At 44.6% G+C, this 19,606-nt stretch overlaps 1 protein-coding gene across 1 annotated transcript in view; it reads left to right on the forward strand.

Annotated features, from left to right (window-relative positions):
- Positions 1–1,747, forward strand: part of LOC126490539 (uncharacterized) — a 30,562-nt gene extending 28,815 nt beyond the window's left edge. Inside the window, exon 4 of the mRNA XM_050125518.1 lies at positions 1,653–1,747. Within this exon, the coding sequence (XP_049981475.1) occupies positions 1,653–1,693 (41 nt within the window). The 3' untranslated portion in view covers positions 1,694–1,747. The remainder of the gene's footprint in view (positions 1–1,652) is intronic.
- Positions 1,748–19,606: the final 17,859 nt, after the last annotated feature.

A 19,606-nucleotide genomic window follows, 5' to 3' on the forward strand; every position in this document is an offset into this window, starting at 1 on the left:
GGATGAAATCCAGAGCCTCGTGAATACTAGGCAACACCACTTATGGTACACCACCCAGCAGCAAGATAAATGTAATCAGGGTTGGAAAGTATCAAAACACCTGTACAAAGAACATACATCTAATGATGGCACCCAAGAAGAGATAGAAGAGGGGACTGGAGAGATGGCTCAGTGGTTAAGAACACTGGCTATTCTTCCTGAGTTCAATTCCCAGCAACCACATGATGGCTCATAACTATCTGTAATGAAGTTCTGGTGCCCTCTTCTGGCATAGAGGAGTACATGCAGGAGGGAGGAGTACATGCAGGAGGAACGTTGTGTACATAATAAATAAATCTTAAAAAAAAGAAGAAGAAGAAGAAGCCTGGACTGTGGTGGTGCACACCTTTAATCTCAGCATTTGGGAGGCAGAGAGAGGAGGATTTCTGTGAGTTCGAGATCAGCCTGTCTACAAATCGAGTTCCAAGAAAGCCAGGAATACATAGAGAAACCCCATCTCAAAAAACAAAACAAAAAATACAAAACAAAGAAGAAGAAGGAGGAAGGAGAGAAGCTGGGAGGCATCATGGTACACCCCATTTAATTCCAGCATTTGGGAGTCAGAGGCAGACAGATTTTTTTGGAGTTAGAAGCCTGCCTAGTCTACATAAGAGAGTTCCTGGCCAGTCTGAGCTATTTAGTGTTGTAAGATTTTTTTTTTCCTCTTTTGGCTTTTTAGGGGGCCAACCACCCAGCTCCCAAATAAATCACACACAGAGGCGTATTCTTAGTTATGAATGCCCAGTCTTAGCTTGGCTTGCTTCTTGCCAGCTTTTCTTAACTTAAATTGTCCCAACTCTCTTTTGCTTCTAGGCTTTTACCTTTCTTTATTTCTGTGTACCTTCCTTTGCTTCGTTCTCTGTGGCTTGCTGTGTAGCTGGTGGCTGGCCCCTGATCTCCTCCCTTGGTCTCTCATTGCTCCTCTTTCATCTCTCCTCTCAGATTTCTCATATTTATATTCTCTGCCTGTTAGCCACCCCCCATCTTTGCTCCTACCTCACTATCACCTCTTTATTAGGACCATCCGGTGTGTTAGGCACAATAACACAGCTTCAAAGAGTTAAACAAAAGTCACACACCTAAAAATAACATTCCCCAACAATTCAGCGAGAGCTGTCTTGAAAGAAAGAAAAGTTTTTGTGGACAAAAGGTGAATGAGGATGAAAAGCTGAAGATACCCTATTTTCCCAGATAAACAAGTTCATTCTTTTAGGATCAACAGCATCCTCAACAGTTTCTTTCATACTCACCTTGGCAGTCCTCTCCCTGTAGTGTTCCCACATCTTCTAACGGAGAGATCAGGTTGGGTTTGAGCAGTAAACAACCTGTATACAGGGAATGATGTACAACAGAATGGACTCGTGGAAGCACCAGGCACCTCCAGATAATCCAGGAATGTTCCTTCTCATTACACCCATGAAATTATTTAAGAAAGGCTGATGTATTTTGAAAGAAAATGGTCCCCAAAGGCTCCTTGGGAGTGGCATTATTAGGAGGGGTGGCCTTATTGGAGGAAGTGTGGCTTTGTTGGGGAAGTGTGTCACTGGGGGTGGGCTTTGAGATTTCTGATGCTCAGGCCAGGCCCAGTGTCTCTCTCTTCTTGATGCCTGCAGATCTGGATGTAGAACTCTCGGCTCCTTCTCCATCAACATGACTGCCTGTACACTGCCATGTTTCCTACCATGATGAAAATAACGAAATCTCTGAGCTGTGAGACAGACCCAATAAATGCTTTCATTTATAAGAGTTGCTGTGGCCATAGTGTCTCTTCACAACAATAAAACTTTGACTAAGACAGCTGAAAATGACCTTTCTCTGTCTGCAAAAGACTATCTCTGAACCCTGAAGCCCAAATCAATGATTATATACCCAATTATAACTAACACTCTCACTTAGGAAACTGAATTAAAGCAAGACTATCTTCTGCCCACCTTCTCCCCATCTCTTTCTACCCCACCCCTCTCCCTCCAGCACCTTATGTATCTTAGGCTGGCCTCGGAAGCACTATGTAGCTGAGGTTGCCTTTGAACTCCGGATCCTCTTGCCTCCACCTCAAAAGTGCTGGGGTGACAGGTGCACTTGGGCCACATTAAGAATCTTTCATTAGATTTATTTGTTTATTTAGACTGTGTCTGCATGTTTGTACAAATGTGCTCCATCATGTGTGGAGGGCGAAGGACAGTTTGCAAGACTCAGTTCTCTCTTTCCATTGTGTGGGTCCCAGGGATTGAAATCAACTCTTCAGACTTGTCTGCAAGTGCCTTTACCTTCTGAACCACCTTGCTGGTTCTGTTGGATCATGTTTTAAGAACAACCACAGTGCAGATTACAATTCTTCAACGCTGGGACAAGGCTTCTGTTATTTTTCATGAGACTCAGAACAGACTTCAGTGATGGTGAAATACAGGTGCTACATAGCACTGCTCTCTCCCAAGAGGCCAGGAGGGACAATGGCAGTCTTACCTGCTGAGAACAGGTTCTGGTAGTTCTCCAGCATCACCTCTCTGTAGAGGTCTCTCTGAGTTCGATCCATTATAACCCACTCCTTTTGGGTGAAGTTCACAGCCACATCAAAGGTCACCGAGTCCTAAGTCGTGTGCATGTCAGTCTGAGTAACACGTGGCCAAAGGCATGTCTCCACAGTGTTCTCTGGAGAGGAATGAGAACGAAGCCCAGATTTGTTTCTGAGGGCTTTGTAGTTCTGGATCTTCACTGTAGTTCCCACAGCCACTCTCACCTCAAGGCATTCATGACATTAGTGACATGTGAGAGGATCTCAAAGTAACCAGACTAGGAGTTCCTTTCATCTCAGTCTTCCCATCTCACAGTACTGGGAAGGAAACCCAGGCTGTCATACATACTAGGCAAGCGCTCTAACACTGGACTGCACCCTAACTCTTTCTTTCATTTACCACATTTTTATTACATTTATTTATCCATGTGTGTTTGCATGTGGGCATATGCATGCCACTCTGAGTATGTGGATGTCAGAGAACAGCTTGAGGGAGTCAGTTCTTTACTTCCAACATATGGGTCTCAGAGATCAAGCTCGGGCTGTCAGACTTGGTGACAAGTGCCTTTATATCCTGAACCCTGCACTGGTGTCGTCTCTGTATTTTAGTTTTGCTTGTTTATGTTTGATACAGGGTCTCCTTTTGTAGCCCCGACTGGCTTGGAACTCACAGACATCTACTTACAAACAGACAGACATCTCTCTCTCTCCCAAGTGCTAGAATTAAAGGTGTGTGCCAATACATCCAGATATATTATTTTAATGAAACAGAGCATTAGTAAGCCACAACCTTCTAAGTAGCTGAGATGACAAACCTGTGTCACCAAACCTGGTTCATTTCCTTATTTAATTTATTAGACTCAGGGTCTCATGTAGGAGGGTCACCATCAGTAATTACTGGACAATTATAACAATGTTCAAGATGTCCCCTCTCTAATCTAAGGGTTCTGCTCTCTGAGTAAACCAGCTAGGGACTCAATCCTGGAGTAAGGTTCTATGGACAATTAATTATAACAATGTTCAAGATGTCCCCTCTCTAATCTAAGGGTTCTGCTCTCTGAGTAAACCAGTGAGGGACTGAGTCCTGGAGTAAGGTTCTATATGTCTAGGAAACTGGTCAGTTGGGCTAGGAAGACGGCTCAGAGGTGACAAAGTACTGGTTATTAAAGCCTGAAGACCTGAGCTTGGCTTGGCTTCTCAGGACCTATGTAAAAGCCAAATGAGAGCTGGACAGTCAGTGGTGGCACATGCTTTTAATCCTCACACTCGGGAGCCAGAAGCAGGTGGAACTCTGTGAGTTCAAGGACAGTCTGGTCTACAGAAGAGTTCCAGGACAGGCCGCAAAGCTACTGAGAAACCCTGTCTCAAAAAACAAACAAAACAAAACAAAAGTCAAATGAGGTAGTGCCTTCTGTGATCCCGGGGTACTACTGAGATGGGAGAGGGAGACATGAGAGTTCCTGGAAACTCCCAGGCAAGCTAGCTCAGCATCTGTTATGAGCTGGGGGACTTCAGCTCCAGGTTCTTTTCTAGTAATATCTATGAGGACTCTGTGCCCTTCTCCCCAGAGAGTGATGAGTAACCAAACCAAGCAAGAGAATTGTTTTTATAATGATTCTTTACTAGCAACTTCAATATCCAATGCATCAATAAGGGTTACAATCTCAATAGGCATGGGGGATTGATAATGGGCAACACACAGGCATTTCAATATCACAATTATTAATCCTACTAAACCTAATGCATAAAACCAATTCATAACCTTAATCTAACTTATCACTTATTCATAAAACACTTCTTAACCTTAATACAACTTATCCATTACTTATCTATAAAACACTTCTTAACCTTAACTTATCCATTAACATTTCCTAATCTTATCAATATCCATAAAATATCTCTTAACATTTCACATACTAAACTTATGTATTAACACCTCTATGTTTTTCTCTTAACCTCTCATACACACATGAAATAGCATCGTACGACCTGGTATTCCCTGGCTTAAAAAGGACTTTTTGAATTTCTTCAGGCTGGGCTCTTGTCCGCACTGGGGGCTGGGTAGCCAAGATCGACTCTTGACCCCATAGTCTGCACGCAGGAGATAAGGTCCTGATGTTCCAGGCTGGTATCTGGTAGGGCCTTGGACTCGGCTTTCGGGTGACCGAGTCTCAGGAGACAAGGCTTTAGTTCTCTACTCTCGAAGACGAGGCTTTGTTCTCAGGATGGCAAAGAGTTCTGTCTGCTCAGAAGACAAAGCTTTGTTCTCGGGATGGCAAAGCATCCTGAAAGGCAGAGTATCTAGTCTGTTCTCGGGAGACAGACCTTCAATGTCCACTCTCAGGGAATGAGGATTTGCATTCGGGATGCAAGGCGTTAAATGTCTGTTTTCGGGAGACGAAGCTCTGTACTTGGGAGACAGAGCATTAAATGTTTAGGCAAGGCGTTTAATATTTCTGCTTTTCGGGAGGCAGGCTAGGAGGATCTCTCTTTCCACAGAGGCCTGGTGCCAGAGCTATTGTGAGAAGTGAGATAACCGTCCTCTTTTAAGTCAGTTTGAAATTGCCCCTCGTTTGATCCTTCCGATAACCAGATGTCCTAGGTTATCAGTATCAACTGGCCACAGAAGGGTGGGGGTCCCTCTTGTGTGGCAAGATTATTTCGTTACCACGGTTTCTGGGTGCAGCCTCCCCATATCTGGCAGGGCCAGATGGGTGTGGCAGCCTTCAAGCGGGCAAATGTTCTCTTAATATTTCACCTTAGTAATTTTCCACACCACATACAAGAAGAAATGCTTTTACATTACACCAAGTTACATTCATTCTTATTCTATAAATTTCCTGCTCTATCTACACTACAGATTCCCCTTTTTTTTCATTCAGAGGAATCTGCTTCCATGCTCATTACAGCATCACAGCTGTGAATGATGAGATCCTGCCCCAACAAGCAGGATAGTGAGGAATGACACACAGATGGTCCTCTGACCTCCACTTGCACATCATGGCACTCACACCCATTTGTGTTTGTTAAGTATTTTTCTGACTGACAAACCTCTCCGCCAACACAGTAATTCCAATCAGACCAAATCAGATTGAATTAGAAGATGCCCAGCTTTAATGGGTGCTAGGGCTCCTGGGTGGCCCCTGGAAAAGCACGGAGTTGGGGAGGAGAACCCGAACGACCACCAGAGAGAGAAAAGGAAAGACACGTGTTTATTCTCTGGGGGGGGGGCAGTTTAAATAGCCTGTGGGAGTGGTCTTGACCCTTCCCTGGGGAGGGGTTACTGTTTGGCGGGCTTTCTTGGAGGTGGATTTTGGACTGAGGCAACTTCCCGGGGAGGGAGCTTGAAATGGAATTTTCCACCCAACATTTATTTTTTTTTTAAAAAAATATTTATTTATTATGTATACAATATTCTGTCTGTGTGTATGCGTGCAGGCCTGAAGAGGGCACCAGACCTTATCACAGATGGTTGTGAGCCACCATGTGGTTGCTGGGAATTGAACTCGACCTCTGGAAGAGCAGGCAATGCTCTTAACTGCTGAGCCATCTCTCCAACCCCACCCAACATTTCAAAAATGGATGCAACTGGGCTGGGGAGAAGCTTCCAACTAAATATTCCAGACTCTTTGTATAAAGGGGTACCAGGGAGCTGAGGTGATGCTTCCAATCCAAGCGCAGGTAACTACAATCATGCTTTGTGTGTGTGTCCATGTGTGTTCATACATATAGAGGCTAGAGGTTGATTTCTAATGTCTTCCTTCACTCTACACCTTTTAAAGATTTATTTTTATTATTTTAAGTTATGTGTCTTGTGTGGGTGCCTGTGGAAGCCAGAGGGCATTGGATTCCCTGGAGCTGGAGCTACAGGTGGTTGGGAACCACCAACCTGGGTGCTGGGAACTGAACCCAGGTCCTCCGCAAGAGGACTACCTGCTCGTAAGCACTGTGCCATCTCTCTAGCTCTCTCCAACTTAGTTTTTCAAAACAAGAACTCTCACTAAACCTACTGATAGGCTGCTTGGCCAGGTCACTTTTGAGATCCTCCTGGCTCCATCTCTTAACCTCTGGATTACAGGTGCTCATGCTCCCAGATGTGGTTTCTTACATGGGTTCTAGAATGTAGGCCTGTGCTACCTCCTATATACAGCTGCCCAATGCGTACTTGAGGAAAAAAAAAAGACTGGTTTTGTTTTGTGTTTGTTCTTCGTGGTGTGTGTGCACATGTGTAGAATGCATATGATCTTGTGTGCAGAGGTGCAGTGGTCAAAAGAGAACATTGGCTGTCCTGCTCTATTTTCTCTTGAGACAAGGTATTTAACAAAATTGAAGCTAGGCTATAGTCAGCAAACCCCAGAGATCCTCTGGCCTGAGCTCCCGACAGCTCTGGACTCAGACATATGTACAGCTATAGCTGACTTTTGACGTGGGGTGCTGGAGATTCGAACTCAAGTTCAAATGTGCAAAGGTCTGTGTCCAATATGTGCCTTGAGAGGAAGTTCGTGGATGACCTCAAGATGTAAGTTCTAGTCAAATGGGTGACATCAGCTCTGATACAGCGTCATCACTGGGGAGGCGGTGGGGAATGGAGTGATTTAAAGTGACACCATGGGGGCTTCCAGGCCGGAGAGATGCTGAGTGGGGTGTGGAAGTGCATTTCCCTTTCCATCTGATATCCCAGGTGGGTGGAGATGGGTCTCTACTTCTGCTGTGTTTGGGAGGAACAACAGCCTATGTGGAAATGTGAGTCTCTATCCTGTAAACTAGTGAAATCACCAACAACACAGAGAGCCTGGCCCCACTCAACAGTTTTTGTTTTGTTTTAATGAAAGTATAAGATCAAATAGACCCCATGTCAGGAAAACAGCCACCTAGTCTAATGAACAATTTCTGGAAAGTGGATCAGGAAACCACACACCCTCAATCAGTCCTGTACCTCATGAGATGAAGGAAAGATGAAAATCTCACAAGACAGGCTAAGCCTCGAAGACTTGGAGCAACACTGAAACCTAGAGGTTCTTTTGCTGGATTGGAATTTTATTTTGAGACAGGGTCACGTAGCCCAGGCTATCCTCAAACTTGCGATGTAGCTGAGGATGATCTTGAAATACTTGATTCTTCTGCTTCCATCTCCCAAGTGCTGGGATTCCCATCAGACAGCACTATATCTATTACATGGTGCTGGGGATAGAACCCAGGCAGGGTTTTGTACTCGGGAGGTGAGCATGCTAACCAACTGAGCCCCAGCCCTAGCTCCTGAGCTGGAATTTTAAGTTGCTTGGAGAGTCTGCTGTACCTTTTAGCAAAACTGGCTATGTTGAATTTATGAGGAACTGAAAGTCTCATTGGCTGCCTTTCCAATTACACATTTGGAAAAGTGAAATACATACCAGGGTTCCCTTTCTAATACCTGAAACTCCAAAGGTAATAAAAAATGTCTGGGTAGGTGAGATGGCTCAGCAGGTAGAAGGTGCTTGCTACCAAGCCTGACAATCTGAGTTCAATCCCCAGAACCTACATGGGGAAAGGATAAACTAACTCTTGCAAATTTATCCTCTGACCTCCACACAAGTGCTGTGCTACATGCATATCCACATACATACACACATACATATATACATACATACATACACAATAGATGAATATAAAAACGACCTACCAGGACCTGGACATAACCACTATACTCTACTCTGACCTCAGAAGTAGAGACGTGTGATGTTCTTTGTTAGGTGGTAGAATTCTAACATAGATCTCAAACATATTAAACATGCATTCTATGGCTAAGTTATGTACCCAGCCTGAAATGTGACATTGATGACTATTTTAGCCTCTGTGAATCAAGAGATCCCTGGCATTCATTCTGAATGGGACAATTTTTAGGCGGTAGCCAACAGTTTGTGGTTGTAACATGGGGACACCTGTTGGCCAAGGTTTTCAGGGTCTTACTCAACAGCCTTAGGCTAGCCTAGAACTCACTATACATCGCAGGATAGCCTCAAATTTGAAGCAACCCTCTTGTCTCAGACTCCAAGTGCTAAGATTAAGGCATGAGCCACCACATCTAGGTTGCTTTTGTTTTTGTGGTGCAAAGTATGGATCCAGGGCCTCCTCACACATGCTAGGCTAGCACTCTATGAACCCCAGTCTGGAGACTGTATTTTACAGAAGCATCTTGTCCATCTTGGTGGGGTTTTCATAAGGCTAAGTATGATTAGCAACTGAGCATAAAGGATCATGTGCTCAGTCTTTGAGAGACTATTTTCTAGACATCCCAGCATGTAGTCAGCAATTGTGATTTTAAGGCACGTGCCAAGAGGCTCAGAGGGTCTGGGGCTGAGGATTTGGCTTGGTTGGCAATGTACTTGGTTAGCAAGCACTGGGCTCTGGCTTCCATCCCTAGCACTGCACAAAACCAGGTATGATGGTGCATGCATATAATCCCAGGACTCAGGAGGTGGAGGCAGGAGGATCATTAGGATCATCTTTGACCACAGTTTGAAGTCAACTTGGAATACCTGAGGCACTGCCTCAAAAGAGGGTGTTGTTTCTTCCATCAAGAGCATGTGAGTAGATACCAGCTAGAATGGTGACCCCGAGACTCCAGGAAGCATGAGACTACTAAAACCATTTCCATGACGGAGTCTCCAGAGGACCTAACGGGACAGCAAAGAACCGTTTGAAGGAGTTGGTTCTATCCTTCCACCATGTGGGTCTGAGGAACTGAACTGAGGCTGAGCCATCCCATCAGCCCTGCATATGTATGACTTTAGGGAGTGTCCAATGCATGTTTTAGAAGAAGTTGTCAATGTGTTATCATACTTGTATTCCTGGATAAAACTGGATGAAGTCAAGATTCTGTCTACAAGATTATCTGTAATAAGACTCAAACTGAGGTTTTCACAGTGGTTTGGAAAAAGTATGTTATATTTCCCTGGAGATGAAGACAAACTGCAGCTGAGAAACAGAGTGCCCCATCCAAATCTGTGCTAGCAAAATATGTACAGGTTGATTAGAATCTGTATTTTAATAAAATTAGGTATTGGTACAGAGACGGTAATCATAGGATGGAACCATAACATTAAGACTGTAGTAACTTATGAAGTTATTTATACATCTAGTCTACTTTTAAATTGTTGGCTTTACTTTTTTCTTGTTTTTGTTATTGTTGTCTTTGATTTTGAGACACGGTTTTATAATGTGACCAGGCTGGCCTAGAACCTGACATGCAGACTAACTAGGCTGGCCTCCCAAAACGCTGGGATTTAAGGAGTGGGGCCCCACCGGCTGTAACTATATCCCAAGCTGTGAGCCAGCCTTTCCCACTTCAAGGTTGGGTCTTTCAGGCACTTTGTCAGAACAGGGAGAAAGTAACAAATACACTCAATTTTTTTTAAATTCAATGTAAATAACAAACCCTTCTCAAGTTCTTCCCCTCTTCCTGTATGTTGACAGAACTGACCAGTCTCCATTAAAATTACTTCTCTCCGTGAAGTGTTACCCCAAGGTGGCAGGCAGTTCTATGCTTGCTTTGATGTCACTGTTTCGGAATCACCACACAGAAGCAGGTATTAGTGGTATACACCTTTAATACCAGCATTAGCAAGGTTGAGATGGGATCGAGGCTAGCCTGGGCTATCAAAGACGCTGATTCGGAAAGAAAAAGAAATAGGGTGACCTGACTGCCAGAAATGGTCTTTCTACCCAGGACTCACCTGAAAACATCGGAATCGCCAGGACCCAGCAGCCTCAAGACTTAAGGTGAGGCTCAACTAAATGTATGTACAGGTGATTTTTTTTTCTTCTAGAATAAAACGAAACCAGAAAGGTTTTCTAAGGACTTTTGAAGAGGGTCAGACACGAAACCAGGCTCGAGTCTTACGTAGTGGCTATTTCTTGTAATCCTAGCACGTCGGAAGTTGTGGGAGTTCGAAACCACTCTGTACTATATTGAGACATTGTTTCAAAAAGAAAAAAAAATGCAAAAAGCACCCGGGGGACGCAGCGTACAGACAGGACGCTTCCCGCCAGTCTGGACAGAAGCAGGCGCGCTGGCCCCCCGGTCACCACCCACACCCGGGCCCTCCACGTCACTAGACCCTCTCGAGGTAGGCCCAACCCAGGGCCAGCACCAATTGTCCTTTGACAAAACGGGATGGCGGCGGAAGAGAAGGCTGCGTTATGGAGTCACTTCCGGAACAGCCTCCGGCGGGGCGCGCAAACTCGGGCTCAACGGCAGTGAACCGGCTGAGACCAGTACACAGCTCCCTGCAGCTACCACCGAACTGGTACCCGCCATTAGCACCGATTTTAGAATGTGCCAGCACGGTGGGGGCAGGGCCTCCTATTCAGGGCAGCGTCCCTACCTGGGGCGGTACCTCCTACCCGGAGGCGGGGCTAACTACTATTGGGGCGGGGCAACCTACATGTGGGGGCGGGGTCGCTATCCGGGCTACTTGTCCTCTGCCTAGGGGCGAGGTCGGTTGTTCTGACCAATCCAGAGGCCGGGGGTCCTACTGTGGGGCGGGTCCTACGTACTCGTTGGGTCTGGAGGTGGGGCCGGATCGGTTCGCGGGGAGCACAGCGGGATAGACCTGAAAAGCAAGGTTTCACGTGGGGACTTGTCCTACGGGATGCTCAGGAAAACCTTGCAGCATGCCTACCGTCTAGCTATTCACCAGCAGAGCAGCCCAGCCTACACAAACTGGTGTCGAGTCACGTACTGGGAATTCTAGGACTGAATGCACTAGGGCGCAGAAGCTGAGGACGGGAGAGCCGAACAGGACAGACCTCCAGACTAGAACGTAGTAATTCTAGGAACCAGGGTGTGGCTCGTTTGTTGAGCCTCTGTGTATCAAGTGTGAAGTCGTGGATTCTAACCACAGCGTAGCAAGGGACAAACAAACAAAACAAAATCAAAGACAAAAAACCAACTTAAAAAGCCTTAGAATTACTGTGATGGAGGAAGGATCCCACAGAGAAATCTATTCCTTGCTTTTTTTTTTTTTTTTTTTTTGGTGATGGGGATCAAACATAGGACCACCTTGGACCTGATATCAATCCTTAGGACCTATGTAAAACAAAATGCCGGTTGTGGTGAACATTTGTAGCCCCAGTGCGAGAGGAAAGAGGAGGAATCCCGGGGACTGGCCATTTTAGTCCACTTGTTAGTGTTCCAGGCCAGTAAGAATTGTAAACATGAATCCAACCCCTTGTGGGTTTTTTTTTTTTTTTTTAATTCTTCGGAGGCTGAGCTCTGCTGGAGGCCCAGTGAGAGCCTGAAAATGTAGCCCACGTCCCAGCTTCTTGGTTTACTTGAACTCAGGCATTGGGTGCATTTGGGTCGGGAACGCTGGAGTGTGTGTTTGCACGTGTGCGTAAAGGGTGAGGCAGTTCTCTCCTTTCACCATGTGGACTCCAGGAGCTTAACTAGGTCACAGGTATTATTCCTTTAAAAACGGCGGCGGCGTGGGTGTGTGGACAAACACAGGATAGACGAGACGCAAAAGGAAGAGACGGACACGCGGCTCCCACGTAGGTGCGCTTTAATGGGGAGAGGGGAACACAGTAAGGGGTGGGACGTGCAGACACACAAGGGTAGGGGGAAAAGGGCCAAGAGGGGGGCCAAGAGGGCGAAGCCTCGTGGACCTTCGCTTTTAACGGGGGGCGCAAGGTTGTCTGGGAGGAGTGGCCTTCACCTGGGCGCGGCCAGCGCGCACACAGGTAATCCAGGAGAAGTCTGGGAGCTGTAGTTTCCAAGGAATAACAACAGGGCTTGGCAGCAGAAACATATCGCTGGCCACCATTGTGGGTATTTTGTTTCTTAAACTAATTTGGAAAAACGATTTGGTTTTTTATTTTATTTTTTTTTCCAAAATTTGGGCATGTGTATGTTATGCCCAAATCCGCGAAGTCCCCCAAAAGCCAACAAGGAGACTGAGTCCCGTATGTAAAAGCAAAGAGCCTTTATTTTATGCACGTTTGCAAACTCGGTCTCTCAGCATGTCCACGTATTGGAATAAACAGAGAGCCCAGAGCTCAGTTAGATTAGGGTTTATATAGTAGTAAAGGTGGGGGTGAGGGGTTTCTGAGATTTTAGGACCCCTGATTGGCTGACATTTGTCTAGAGGTGTCCTGGTGAGTGTGCGCTGGCAGGTGATCCTATCTACAGTGGTTGGAACATTAGGCATTTCCTTTGGCTGGTCTGTTCTTGGGTGGTGCTCAGGTAATCTCAGTTTGTGGTTCTTCCTTGTAATGAGCATGGAAGCAGATTCCTCTGAATGAATAAATATAGGGGAATCTGTAGTGTAGATAGAGCAGGAAATTTATAGAATAAGAATGAATGTAACTTGGTGTAATGTAAAAGCATTTCTTCTTGTGTGTGGTATGGAAAATTACTAAGGTGAAGTATTAAGAGAACATTTGCCCCCTTGAAGGCTGCCACACCCATCTGGCCCTGCCAGATGTGGGGGCTGCACCCAGCAACCGTGGTAACGAAATAATCTTGCCACACAAGAGGGACCCCCACCCTTCTGTGACCAGTTGATACTGATAACCTAGGACATCTGGTTATCGGAAGGATCAAACGAGGGGCAATTTTGAACTGACTTAAAAGAGGTGGCTGAAGCAGGACGGTTATCTCACTTCTCACAATGGCTCTGGCACCAGGCCTCCGTGGAAAGAGAGATCCTCCTAGCCTGCCTCCCGAAAAGCAGCAATATTGAATGCTTTGCCTAAACATTTAATGCTCTGTCTCCCGAGCACAGAGCTTTGTCTCCCGAAAACAGACATTTAACACCTTGCATCCCGAATGCAAATCCTCATTCCCTGAGAGTGGACATTGAAGGGCTGTCTCCCGAGAACAGACTAGATACTCTGCCTTTCAGAATGCTTTGCCATCCCGAGAGCAAAGCCTCATCTTCAAGAGTAGAGAACTAAAGCCTTGTCTCCCGAGACTCGGTCACCCGAAAGCCGAGTCCAAGGCCCTACCAGATACCAGCCTGGAACATCAGGACCTTATCTCCTGAGTGCAGACTATGGGGTCAAGAGTCGATCTTGGCTACCCAGCCCCCAGTGAGGACAAGAGCCCAGCCTGAAGAAATTCAAGAAGTCCTTTTTAAGCCAGGGAATACCAGGTTGTATGATGCTATTTCATGTGTGTATGAGAGGTTAAGAGAAGAGCATAGATGTGTTAATGCATAAGTTTGGTGTGTGAAATGTTCAGAGATATTTTATGGATAATTGATAAGATTAGGAAATGTTAATGGATAAGCTAAGGTTAAGGAGTGTTTTATAGATAATTAAGGGATAAGTTGTATTAAGGTTATAGATAAGTAATGGATAAGTTGTATTAAGGTTAAGAAGTGTTTTATGAATAAGTGATAAGTTAGAGTAAGGTTATGAATTGGTTTTATGTATTAGGTTTAGTAGGATTAATAATTGTGATATTGAAATGCCTGTGAGTTGCCCATTATCAATCCCCCATGCCTATTGAGATTGTAACTCCCATTGATGCATTGGATATTGAAGTTGCTAGTAAAGAATCATTATAAAAACAATTCTCTTGCTTGGTCTGGTTACTCATCCCTCTCTGGGGAGAAGGGCACAGAGTCCTCATAGATAGTACTCGAAAAGAACCTGGAGCTGAAGTCCCCCAGCTCGTAACATTCCTGCAACCAAGTATTGCTTCAGGCCTCTATTAAATCTGTTGACGGCTGAGTCCTACACTGGCAGGTGATAATGGTTGGAAGTAAAGAGCTTCCTTTGGGTGATCTGTTCATATTTAGCTTATCATGGCTGGTTCATACAGTGTACATCTTAAGGAATAAAATTCATTATCATCACGAGGAATGGGATCTGAGTATGGGAGGTGCATACTGGTGATGCTAGCACCCTGGAGAGAGAGCTGGCAGGACAAGAATTCAAGGCCATTTTCTACTACATAGCAGGTGAGACCAAACTGGACTTTATGAGACCCTATTCAGAGAGAGAGAGAGAGAGAGAGAGAGAGAGACAGAGAGACAGAGAGACAGAGAGACAGAGAGACAGACAGAGAGAGACAGAGACAGAGGACAGCTAGGATGTAGCAGAGTGATATGTGCCTTGTATGTATAATGAAGTGGCCTTAGACTCTATCACCAAACAGCAAAGAGAACTAGTAAGAGGGAGTCCAGTCACAAGGCAAGGTAGGGTAGAGGAATAGAAGCAGGAGGTAAGAGCTGAGCATAACTTCATACTCCCAGCAGCCAATTCCAACTCCTGAGAACCAGTTTGGGGTGGGCCAGGACTGGGTTTATAGCCCACTTCCAAGCTTTGATCTTCCAAAGTAGCTGGAGCATGGACCGCGTTAGTCTCACCAACCCAAACCTTCAGGGACTGGACTTTAGGCAGAGTGGAGGAAAAGAGCCCAAGGTTTTCAGGAAAAAAGACTAAAGCCAGTAAAATTTCCTGCACTGGCAAGATTGCTCAGTACTTGCTGTCAAACCTAATAGCCGGCTGGGCAGTGGTGGTGCATGCCTTTAATCCCAGCACTCAGGAGGCAGAGGCAGGAGGATCTCTGTCAGTTAAGAGGCCAGCATGGTCTTCATAACTAGACATAGTTCCAGCACAGGTTACAAAAGCTATAGAGAAACCCTGTCTTGAAAAACCAACCAAACAAACAAAAAACAAAAAAACTGGGCAGCCTGAGCTGCATCCCTCAGCATGGTGAAGGGACAGAACCAACTCCTAAAAGTTTCCCTCTGACCTCCACAGGTATCCCCCTTCATAAATAAATACATTTAATTAAAAAAAATCAAATGGACTGTAGAAATAGCTCAGGGTTAAAAACTCTTACAGGGGACTTGAGTTCAGCATCCAAACACCCATGTAGAGCAGCTCAAAACTGGAGCTCCGGCTTTAGAGGGATCCTATGACCTCCACTGGCTCTGCATTCACACGCACACACTCACATACAGATACTGAATAATTTAAAAATAAAATATATTTTAAAATTCCTGGAAAGGAGTGGTCTCCAGCCTTTGCCTCCATGAGGCAGCAGACTCCTCTGACAGGATGGGCCGCTGAGGGAGCTGTTAACATCAGTGTAAAGTCAAGGTACCTGCTTTGCCAGGATGACCCCTAGACAAGGCCCTCCAAAGCTGGGTGCTTGTTTGTTGGAAACATCTATACTTTTGATGAAAAGGCAGCTCCACTGTAAGGGAAAGGGGTTGGGAGGACTTCCTGGCTCAAGTCAGATGTCTTGGATGAAAGCCCAGAGGGACTCACTTTTAGAGTGATAATTCATTTTGTTGGGTTTGTGGTTTTGTTTGTTTCTTGAGACAGGGTCTCACTATGTAGCTCTGGCTGTCCTGGACCTCACTCTGTAGATAGCTGGTCTCAAACTCACAAAAATATGCTTATCTCTGTCTCCCCAATGCTGGTATTAAAGGTGTCTGTTACCCCAGTTAATTTTTTTAAATTATATTATTATTTAGTTGTATATATGTGCACCATGTGTGTGCTCCGTGCCTGTGGAGGTCAGAAAAGAACATCAGATCCTTTGGGACTGGAATTACATATAGCTATGAGCTTCCCACCATGAGGACACTGGAAATGAAACTTTGGCTTTCTGAAAGACCTACAAGTGCTCTTGACTGCGCAGACAACTCTCCATTGTCTGGATATCATCTTCTGGGTCTCAGTGGAGTGGTGTGGGAAGTCCTTCTAAATATGTTGTAGTGAGGAGGGCAGCGGGTAGCGGCCTGGCTCCTGCACGGCTAGCTTTACACCCAAAATAGCAACACACAAACTGTATTCTTTTAAACACTGCTTGGCCCATTAGCTCTAGCCCCTTACTGGCTAATTATCATATTTTGATTAACCCATTTTAATAATCTGTGTAGCACCATGAGAAGAATCTTAACCTGTGTCCATCTTGGAGAGGAGAGCTATAGCATCTGCCTCACTGCCTTCTTCCTCCCAGCATTCTGTTCTGTCTACTCCGCCTACCTAGATTCTGCCCTATCAGGCCAAGCAGCAGTTTTCTTTATTAATTAACCAATAAAAGCAACAGATAGATAGATGACCCACCTACATCATTCCCCCTCTTTCTTTCTTTCTTTCTTTCTTTCTTTCTTTCTTTCTTTCTTTCTTTCTTTCTTTCTTTCTTTCTTTCTTATGTATACAATATTCTGTCTGTGTGTATGCCTGCAGGCCAGAAGAGGGCGCCAGACCTCATTACAGATGGTTGTGAGCCACCATGTGGTTGCTGGGAATTGAACTCAGGACCTTTGGAAGAGCAGGCAATGCTCTTAACCACTGAGCCATCTCTCCAGCCCCCCCCCCTTTTTCTGTTCAAACAAAAAGGCTTTAATTTTAACATGGTAAAATTACATATAACAAAAGTTATCAAGCAATAATTACAGTTACAATATTTATATCTATTTTATCTTTTATCATAACTAAGGAAAACTATAACTATCCATTCTTCAACTCCATCAAAGACTCTAGAAGGATATAATATTACCTAAGCAAACAAGAAATAAGCAACTTCCAAACTCTAGAAATGACAAAGACATCTTGCTGCCTGGACAGTCACCCAAAGTTTCTCTGTACCGTTGGGGCATCCATCTTCAGCCTACAGGCCCATAGTTTCCAGCAGACATTTCCATGAAGCAGGAAATTTCAAAGACAGTTCAGTCACTATCTGCTATGTCCTGTAGAATGTCTCACAGACTCTTTCATGAATCAGGAACCCCAAAAGACCATCTCACCTTTAGGCAAGTTCAGCAGTCCTCTCTCTGCGGGTTCTTTGTGTCCAGTCTATGCAAAAGTCCAGGCAAGAGCAATTTCTTGCCCAAATGGCTAACTAACTCTATAAGGAGCCTTTTCAATGCCCATCTTCCTCTTGAAGTAGCTGGTGCTGCCAGGAGCAGACATGTCTCATTGTCATGAAAAGCCCTAACTTATTAAAACATTAAATGCCATATTCTATAGTCTTTGAAAGATATGAAGAATGCCTATCTGATATATATTTATGCACATCTAGAAAATCTAACTAACATGACTATAAGCTTGACTATTATCAATGATTATTCATTAACAACCTATATTTCCTAATTATACATTACATTTTAAATGAACTACACAATCACAAAACCTTAATCAAGAGCAGAAATACATAAAATATAACAAAATTGACCTTAAAGTCCATACCAATGCAAATTATTCATATCTATATCATATCCCCCTTTAAATGTAAACGAACATTTATAAACAATATTTGGGAACATGGGCGCAGTTTTTTCTCTCCAAACTGCTTCGTGCTGAATGGGGGCGCTGTTAATCAGATCTTTCATGGTGTAACCTGTGTGCCAGGATCATCTCAGTCAGCAGTTGAGTGAAGTAATTTTTTTGAAGGTGTTCACAGCAACCTTTCAGGAGGGCGTGGTCCATCATAACATATTGGGATAGAAGCAGTCCACAGGGTCTCATCCTCTGTGAAAACAAAAGAAGACCCTCTCCAAAGCATCATATCCTTAGACCCAAATTTGGAAATCATGATACCTTTAGAACATACATGTAGTTTGGCAGACCACACAATGAAATGTCTCTCTGTATTTAGCTCCTTCACAGTCAAAAAATTCAAAGAAAATACAATATACAGAATCCAAACTTTCTGTGAATTTTCTATTTTTATGTGTCTTATTTTTCTTTATTTCTTTTAGTCTATAACTATCTGTACTCTGTCTCTTTAAAGACTTTACCCTTTTTTTAAACCATTAACTTTATTCTCTATATTTTTTTCTTCTCTCTCTCAAGCCTACATACACTCATCCAAAATTGTGACCCATTTAGCAGTCTTTTATGTCTGAATCTGTCCTATTGTGAATCTGAAATTTTTTACTATCCAGGAGCACTTTTGACTTGCGCCTTTAAATCACTAAGCGCATAAGAATCTAAGCTGTGACATTCCTAGGTCAAAAACAGGTACTGCGGGTTTGCCCTGCCCAATCCAACATGGTGGAGCCTCTTGTGACTCTGCAGAGCAGCAGGCTGCTCTGGATATTGACTCCACCTCTCTCTAATTTCAAAATGGAGGACGTACCATTTTCTACTAGCTCTGGGGCTGCCAGATAGGAGCCACACTCAGCACTTTGACTCTGAGACTGAGCGTGCAGCACAGAAACTCTTTTCATCCAAGTTACAAGCAAATCTGACACGCAGAGCACTGCACAGTCTGAAACATCTCTCTGTATGACTACAGAAATCCGCCATGCTCTCCTGCCTACCTAAGCCTGATTCTGCAGTCTGCCCAGGCAGAGAGCGCAGGCATGGTCTCAGAGTACTTTCTTCCCGATCCTGAACTGGAACACAAACATCCAGTCCCATAAAAGCCTTTGAAATGCTTTAAAGCCAGAGTTTGCACTGACGGCACAGCCCAGGAAGCTGCGTTTTTAAACTGCGCAGCTGTTTTCCTGCTATGGCTGCTGAGTTAGGGAAATTTCTCTGCAGCACGCCACCCACAAATAGCAAAAAGCTGTGTTAAGCTCTTTCCTTTATTTTTAAGCTTTCTCAGGTTTTTTAGTGGATTTAATTACCACATTGGGCGCCACTCTGTAGTGAGGAGGGCCGTGGGCTATGACCTGGCTCCCGCATGGCTAGGTTGTATACTTACTATACGAGTGCAGCTTTGCCTGTGCCATAGGAACACATAATACACGTGCGCACACACACACACACACACACACACACACACACACACACACACACACACACACACACACACACACACACACGAAGGCAAAACTGATAAATGGCTTCGCCAAGATTCAAAGATTCTGTCCTTTAAAAGCCAGGCACTGTAGTCCTGGCACTCAGGAGACAGAGGCAGTCAGATTTCACTGAGTTCAAAGCCAGCCTACTCTATATAGTAAATTCCAGGGTGTTATAGTGAGAACCTGTCACACACACACACACACACACACACACACACACATACACACACACGTACATACATACACACACACTAAAACCAGAACAAAGATAAAAAAGACAGAAGGCAATTTTAAACACACA

This window comes from Alexandromys fortis, unplaced genomic scaffold, assembly GCF_014885135.2.
Source record: "Alexandromys fortis isolate MF-2015 unplaced genomic scaffold, M_Fortis_MF-2015_v1.1 scaffold_242, whole genome shotgun sequence".
Taxonomy (NCBI): Eukaryota; Metazoa; Chordata; class Mammalia; order Rodentia; family Cricetidae; genus Alexandromys; species Alexandromys fortis.